The sequence below is a fragment of the Palaemon carinicauda genome, chromosome 24 (assembly GCF_036898095.1).
Source record: "Palaemon carinicauda isolate YSFRI2023 chromosome 24, ASM3689809v2, whole genome shotgun sequence".
NCBI lineage: Eukaryota > Metazoa > Arthropoda > Malacostraca > Decapoda > Palaemonidae > Palaemon > Palaemon carinicauda.
Window position 1 is genome coordinate 76,702,799 of NC_090748.1, and position 8,715 is coordinate 76,711,513.

Below are 8,715 nucleotides of genomic sequence, written 5' to 3' on the forward strand. Positions count from 1 at the left end.
AAACTGTAAACAGCAAAGTTCTCGGTGGGAAAATCTACAGGTAAATATCTATATCATCACCTAAGACTAATTTTAGGGACAGTTATAAATCAGTACCTTTTGAATTTTAAAGTAAAATTTTTAAATATTTCTTGGTTTTACAAGGGAAAATTAAATATGCCAAAATAAAGCTAAAATACATAATGATATTGTAAATAACAAGGAAAAATTCTGAACTACACTACTAGTTGTATAACTTAATTGTATTGTTTGAAAGAATCCTTTCATTACATGAAGAAAAATCTACTATTTACAGCGGAGTTTCACTATCAATACTATACACTTGGCTATCAATCAATGAATAAAAATGCAAATTGTCTATGCAAATTAAAGGCCTCAATTCAAATAGAGAAAAATTTGAAGTTTTAGTTTTAAAAATTATCTAGCTTCCCATTTTTATATTAAAACCAGCTTCAGGTAATGAAAATAATCAGATTTCAGAAGACTAATTTACCATCATTACTTGGTAGAATACACTACAAACGACAATTGAGGTGACTACTTTACCAACCACACCTGTTAGCTGGAGAATCCTGGCTGATAAACCTGTACCACATGTTGTAAAAGTCAAAGTTAATCTTAACTACAACTCAAGTAATATGTGCATTATAGTAAAACTTTAAATAAAATGCAATAAACAAAATTCTCAGATTGCATACAAGACACACACACATGTAAAGGGTATCCAGAAATTGGAATATCTGAAAGATCCAGCATTGTCATGTGCCTTTTTTAAAGAGCTATATTAGGAAATAAAACAAATGTTCAAGGGTTTTTGTGCTGCAAGAATTTTAGAGAAAACTAGAATACAAATTCCTGGCCTTTAGAACATATCATATGTGGTATTGTACAGAAGAGAAGAAAATTAATATGAGGCAGATGATATGTTAAAAGGGAAAGGTGGATGGTATGGTACTTAGTGAAAATATGAAAGAGCCAATTTTGCTGATTTTGAAGGATAAACAATTCTAATAACAAATTTATCATTTATATAACTCACCTGATGTTCATAGTGCTTCTCTCTCAAAGGTGAATACATGACAACATCTACCCTAGAACTAAAAAAAATCCTGTTTTCTTTCCTTGTAATAAGCCTGTTCCTCTAGTAAAGCATTGAGTTAATCTAGCAGTTGATGGTAATGGTCTGCCTTTGTCTTTACAGTCTCGAATTTGAACCTAGATCACTACCCTCTTGACATCACTAGTCCATGGGGGAAAAGATGGAGGTTCAAGTTTACAAACATCAGATGAGTATAGAAATAAGTAATTTCATTATCAAAATTCTGTTTATTTCTATGAAATACCCCAGATGTTAATGGTTCAGACTCCCACACTTCGATGGAGGTAGGTTGGTAAAGGAAAGATAGGACATGAAAAATCCTAGACTAACCAACTCTTTTAATTACCTGAGACTATTCTCTGTTTAGTTTAATGGTAACCAATTGTAAACTATAAAAAAACTATATTGTAGAAGAAACATGGTTTCCTATGAGAATTACTAGGCATTGGCTGTGCTGGTACCCATGGGCGATGTAGTGTATATAACAATTTACTGTTGATTTATTTGCTTAAATTGGCTTTCAAGTTATAGTGTTAGTTTCCTTAATGAGAAAGTTCAGTGTTGGGTAATATAAGTGTATACATTTTAAAAGTTTGATAAACTTTTAAAATGTATACACTTATATTACCCAACACTGAACTTTCTCATTAAGGAAACTAACACTGTAACTTGAAAGCCAATTTAAGCAAATAAATCAACAGTAAATTGTTATATACACTACATCGCCCATGGGTACCAGCACACCCAATGCCTAGTAATTCTCATAGGAAACCATGTTTCTTCTACAAATTATTTTTTTGAAAACCAACTTGGGACACTACTAAGGTGCTGCTAAAATTCTTTCCAAAGAAAAATTCCTTCAGAAATCAAGAAAGATAGCTGTGCTTCTGATATCAAGAACTTGACCCTTCAAGATAGCTATGCTTCTGATATCAAGAACTTGACCCTTCAAGATAGCTGTGCTTCTGATATCAAGAACTTGACCCTTCAAGATAGCTGTGCTTCTGATATCAAGAACTTGACCCTTCAAGATAGCTGTGCTTCTGATATCAAGAACCTGAAACTTCAAAATCTTCATCTAACTCTAATCTAATTCTGTTTGTGCTTTTGTCACTAAACTCTTAAAAAGAAACAACATACTTTTAGGGTTGTGGTGACCGATATGGTAACATCCCTGACTGGTGAATGCCAGACTGGGCTTTGAGTCGCGCTCAAAGTCAATAGTTCCTTTGGTCGCTGCAACCTCACCATCCTTATGACCTAAGGATGGGGGGTTTGGGGGAGCATGTAGGTCTATTTGCTGAGGCATCAGTAGCCATTCCCTGGCCCTCCTTGGTTCTAGCTTGGGTGGAGAGGGGCTTGGATGCCGATCATATGTATACAGTATATGGTCAGTCTCCTGGGCATTGTCCTGCTTGATAGGACAATGTCCCTCTCCCTTGCCTCTGCCATTCATGAGCAGCCTTTAAAACCTTTAAGAGAATACAGTACCGCAAAATCCTAAACCCACAAAAAAATGGGATCCTTTCTCCAGATGTTTTCAGCCTTGTCTAAATAAAATTTAGCAGATTTTACAGGAAAGAAATATATTCATCACAGACTTTTTCAGAGTGAAAATGAAAAAAATTGAGGTAAACCTTTAACTTAAAATATTTTTAAATTTGGAATGTACTGTCAGTAATGGATAAAAAATCTTTTCTGGGCTCTGACCTGTGCCGCCCAGTGAAATGCTCCTTTTACATCATTTCTAAGGTAATAACTGCTATGAATTTAACAGAGAAAAAATTGTATAGGAATGCTAGGTTGAACCCAGCTCGCTCACCTAATAAGGTGTTGGTATAAATAACTGGGACATGATAAATCACAACCAGAGGTCTCGCACCATTTAGATAACTCCTGTCAACATCCCCGAACAGCGAGGAGCCGTTCAACAACCCAACTCCAATCGCTACTACGAACGAGCCCACCCACGCTAGTGACGTCACTCCTTTTCATAGCACCTGCTTGGATGCTGTTATTCTTTCTTGGTGAGTGTTTTCCTTTGGTTTACCCATGATTTATCCCAGGATGTCGGATTCTACTGTTACTCCACCTAAGTTAAGTACCAGATCTATGAGTTTTGAGTATTTGGAGGTAGTCTTGCCCTTGGTTATTTAATTATCTCAGTTTTTATATTACACGACCTTGCATCGGGTCCGCCATGCTGGCTGGCTACCTCCTCTCTCTCACTCGTTCTTGACGCTTAGCAATCAGTCTTCTATATTGATTGTTTCTCGTCCTGAACTTTCTGGGTATCCACGGTTCACACCCCGTGTTATTTTATGCTATGGTATTATCTGTTATTATATTAACAGGTAGTTTATGATATTACGATATCTTTGTTCATTTAGGTTGGCATGCCTGGTCGCCTTCGGGCGTTGCTAGTTTTACTCGTTTTACATTTCACGTTCGTAGTAGCAATCATATTAGCGTATACGTTATTTTACTAGTATTCTAGTTCGTCGGAACTTTCGCGAGGCAGTTATTATTTTATGTTTGTTGTCGGCACCTCACCGACACCTTGTTATGTTGGCAGCCCTGCCTAGCTCGGTCTCTCTTGCGCTGTTAAGCTTGGTCTTCCCCTGCCTCTCCGTTCGTCCCTTCGGGTTATTTTACGTTTATTATTGTCATTTTCCAGCATGCATTCCTTTTTTCATGTATTACCATATCAGTGATATTATTATTAGTTTATTATCCTAGTCTTTCCGCGTGATCTTAGTCATGGGTCTCAGTTCAGGTTGGTACGCCTGTTCTCCATTTATAGTTTATATATCAAATATCTGTTTAAATGTTGTTAATGTTTTTAAAATATTATAATTTAATTTTTCACTACTACTTATATAATTTTTTTCATTTCCTTATTTCCTTTCCTCGTAGGGTTATTTTTCCCTGTTGGAGCCCTTAGGCTTATAGCATCTTGCTTTTCCAATTAGGGTTATAGCTTAGCTAGTAATGATAATAATAATTGCCCAAATCAAAATAAACATTCCATTGTCTTTGATACAAATTATTGGTGGACTGCTTTTGGAACTTAAGATAAACAATCAAAAGGAAAAAGAAATCATGTCTCTGAAAATAGAGGATAATCTCCATGGAGATGAATATACAGTACACTGGTTTGAGTGAATTGAACTAAACCTGGTTGTCAGATAAAATTGGTTTTGAAAGGCAATCCCCTTGGTCACTTCAATAGCAGAGGATACTAATCTGTAAACCACTCCTGTAACAGGGCATCCAACTACTATGATAGGGGATAAGGACAGGTAAGCAAAACAACTCTATTTCTTGTTGAGCGACATTAAAAACATGTCCAGATTGGCATTCCTAACCAATTCCAAATTTTTTGGCACAATAGCGAATCTGAAGACCATTTACTTAGGACTATTATTATTATTATTATTATTACTATCCAAGCTACAACCCTAGTTGGAAAAGCAGGATGCTATAAGCCCAGAGGCTCCAACAGGGAAAAATAGCCCAGTGAGGAAAGGAAATAAGGAAATAAATAAATGAAGAGAATAAATTAACAATAAATCATTCTAAAATAAGAATAAACGTCAAAACAGACATGTCATATAATAAACTATCAACAACATCAAAAACAAATATGTCATAAATAAACTATAAGAAGACTATGTCCGCCTGGTCAACAAAAAAGCATTTGCTCCAACTTTGAACTTTTGAAGTTCTACTGATTCAACCACCCGATTAGGAAGATCATTCCACAACTTGGTCACAGCTGGAATAAAACTTCTAGAGTACTGCGTAGTATTGAGCCTCGTGATGGAGAAGGCCTGGCTATTAGAATTAACTGCCTGCCTAGTATTACGAACAGGATAGAATTGTCCAGGGAGATCTGAATGTAAAGGATGGTCAGAGCTGTGAAAAATCTTATGCAACATGCATAATGAACTAATTGAACGACGGTGCCAGAGATTAATATCTAGATCAGGAATAAGAAATTTAATAGACCGTAAGTTTCTGTCCAACAAATTAAGATGAGAATCAACAGCTGAAGACCAGACAGGAGAACAATACTCAAAACAAGGTAGAATGAAAGAATTAAAACACTTCTTCAGAATAGATTGATCACCGAAAATCTTGAAAGACTTTCTCAATAAGCCTATTTTTTGTGAAATTGAAGAAGACACAGACCTTATATGTTTCTCAAAAGTAAATTTACTGTCGAGAATCACACCTAAAATTTTGAAAGAGTCATACATATTTAAAGAAACATTATCAATACTGAGATCCGGATGTTGAGGAACCACCGTCCTTGACCTACTTACAATCATACTTTGAGTTTTGTTAGGATTCAACTTCATACCCCATAATTTGCACCATGCACTAATTCTAGCTAAATCTCTATTAAGGGATTCACCAACCCTAGATCTACATTCAGGGGATGGAATTGATGCAAAGAGAGTAGCATCATCTGCATATGCAACAAGCTTGTTTTCTAGGCCAAACCACATGTCATGTGTATATAGTATAAAAAGTAATGGGCCAAGAACACTACCCTGTGGAACACCGGATATCACATTCCTATAATCACTATGGTGCCCATCAACAACAACTCTTTGAGATCTATTACTTAAAATATCAATAATAATGCTAAGAAACGACCCACCCACTCCCAACTGTTTCAGTTTGAAAACAAGGGCCTCATGATTAACACGGTCAAAGGCAGCACTAAAATCAAGGCCAATCATACGAACTTCCCGACCACAATCAAGGGATTTCTGTACAGCATTGGAGATTGTAAGAAGGGCATCACATGCTCCAAGGCCTTTACGAAAACCAAATTGCAAACTAGGGAGTAGATGATTACCTTCAGCAAACCTATTAAGACGTTTTGCCAGAAGACGTTCAAAAACTTTAGATAATATGGGAGTTATGGAAATTGGGCGGTAATCAGTGGGACTTGAGCTACCACAAACACATTTACATAGAGGAGTAACATTACCAATTCTCCAACTAGTGCTAAAAGCTCCTCTTCTTGCTAACTTGCGCAAAATAACAGATAACTTTGGAGCTAAGAAATCTGCTGTCTTTATAAAAAACAAAGGAAAAATACCATTTGGGTCTACACCTCCATAAGCATCAAGGTCCATCAACAGAGCTTTAATCTCACGAGATCGAAAAGCTAAACTAGTTAGTTTAGCCTCAGGAAAACAGGAATGAGGAAGTTCAAGTTTTTCATTACTCTGTTTACTGTCAAAAACATCAGCCAAAAGGGTTGCCTTTTCCTTTGGACAGTGAGTGACTGAGCCATCTGGTTTAAGTAAAGGAGGAACTGTTGCATCTACACCAAAGAGTGCAGATTTAAGGGTAGACCACCATTTATGTTCCTGAGTTGTACCAGAAAGTGTTTCTTTTTTGGTTAAATTGTACTCCTTTTCAGTTGAGGCATAAACTCTCTGAGCAAAAGCTCGAAGCTGAGTATAGTTGTTCCAGGTCAAATCTGATCTGTTACCCTTCCAAAGTTGATAGGCCTCCTGCTTCTCCAAAAAAGCACGTCTACAATCATCATTGAACCACGGTTTGTCCTTCACTCGGTACCTTAGCACACGAGAAGGGATACGCCTATCAATTATGTTGACTAGATTCTCATTCAAAGGGACAACAGGATCTACACTATTATATAATTGTGACCAATTCAAGCACAAAAGATCATGTAAAATCCCATTCCAGTCTGCTTGGGATTTCATATAAATTTTACAAGAATATGATATATCAGGGACAGGCTGCTCAGTCTTCACTAATAATGAAATCAAGGCATGATCAGATGTCCCGACTGGAGAACCAACCTTACCAGTTATAACGCCAGGGGAGTCAGTGTATACGAGGTCCAAGCAATTACCAGACCTGTGAGTAGCTTCATTTATGATTTGCTCACAGCCTGATTCAGAGGCAAAGTCTAAAGCTCTTAAGCCATGGCGATCGGTAGGAGAGATAGAACTTAACCACTCCCTATGGTGAGCATTAAAATCACCAACAAAGACAAAAGAAGCCTTTCTATCATCTTCTTGTATCTTAGCCATAATGGTAAGAAGACAATCGAAGATAGAATCATCCATGTCTGGATTCCGGTAGATCGAACATAAATAAAAGTTGTTATGCCTGCCACAAACTTTTATTACCTGAATCTCATGACATCCACATTGATAGCAGGACTTCTGCTTCTCAATCTAGTCATCTGAGAGACTAGGAATGCAGGAATAAAAATGTTTAGCAGTAGAAGGAGCTAAAGTAATTAAAGAATTTGAGGCTCTGCGAGAGAATCTAGACTCTGTAAGGGGACAGTGAATATTAATAACCCTTACTGAATGGAACACTATCATCACTGCATTTGATTTTGGAAGCCAGATAAGGGTTAGTGACTGGGCAGGTAAGGCCAGATTTACTACCAACAAGCAAATACTCACTGGCCTTCTGAGATTAAACAAAGGCATCTAAATAGGTAATGAGCCTTTGAAGCCCATCTCAAACAAAACTTAGGTGGTTAACTGCGCATTATCAAAAAATGGTACTGGGGCATCATATTCATCATCATCCCAGCTATAAATGACTAGCCTAGTCTTCTCTGGATATCCTCCTGAATTAAAAGTCACTTTTATTAGCACTCAAACTTCAAACATACCTTCCCTCTGATGAACAGTGAAACAATTACATTCTACACAACAGGAATTTAAATCACACTAATATCCCTACACAGTTATTACTAACAATTTCAGAGGAAGATAATTCCAAACACAACAAAACCTAAAACAATCTAGAAGAAGGATGCAGCGTGAACTGATCCCAGAGAGAAAACGGAAATACCAAGAGGTCCTGCTGTTTTGCTTCTTGCCATCAACTGCTAGTGCATTTCATTAATCTACTAGAGGTAAGTGTTTATTGAAAGGAAAGAAAATGGGAATTTTCTTTTTCCTAATCTTAGGAGTAAATGTCAAAAAAACAGATCTTCTGGAGAAGAAATAATATGAACATCAGGGGAGGTTTATAGAAATACAGTAATCATATATCAAATGACTGGATATAGTCATATCTAATGAACACTTCATACAGAAAATGCACAGCTGTAAACTCATTAATTTATATCATACAACTGGTACAAAATATTAAAAAAATATTGATAGTTCTTTAGTAAGAACATCAATTATGAAATGCATTTAATTGTTAAGTAGCTGAAGGTAATGAATGTGGTACATGGTCTGCAACTCAATAATAACTCTTGACTGAAATGTAGCATTTTTATTATGCAATAAATCATTGTGTCAGGAGGCTGTCACAAGTATTCAGTCTTCTCAAAGCTAGTATGAATGACCTCAGGAGCACCAATATACAATATTTCACACTGATAAATAAAATATAACTTAAAATTGAGGCAAAAGACAAAAAGAGAAAAATGTACAGTACCTAATCCATGACGAGAGTGAAGAGATCCCCCCTCAGCTTCTAAGAGCGTAGTTTTTTCATCAGTTACTTCTGTTGCTATTAAAGTTGGGTCAAACTTCGGTGATGCTCTACCTCCAGGAGCCGTTGGCGGCCTATTATCATACAAATCAGGTACA

The 8,715-nt window shown here is 36.5% G+C and overlaps 1 protein-coding gene across 1 annotated transcript in view; it reads right to left on the reverse strand.

Moving 5' to 3' along the window:
- tweek (transmembrane protein KIAA1109 homolog tweek) overlaps positions 1–8,715 on the reverse strand; it is a 789,520-nt gene that overhangs the window by 377,425 nt on the left and 403,380 nt on the right. Inside the window, 1 exon segment of the mRNA XM_068348609.1 lies at positions 8,561–8,691. Within this exon segment, the coding sequence (XP_068204710.1) occupies positions 8,561–8,691 (131 nt within the window).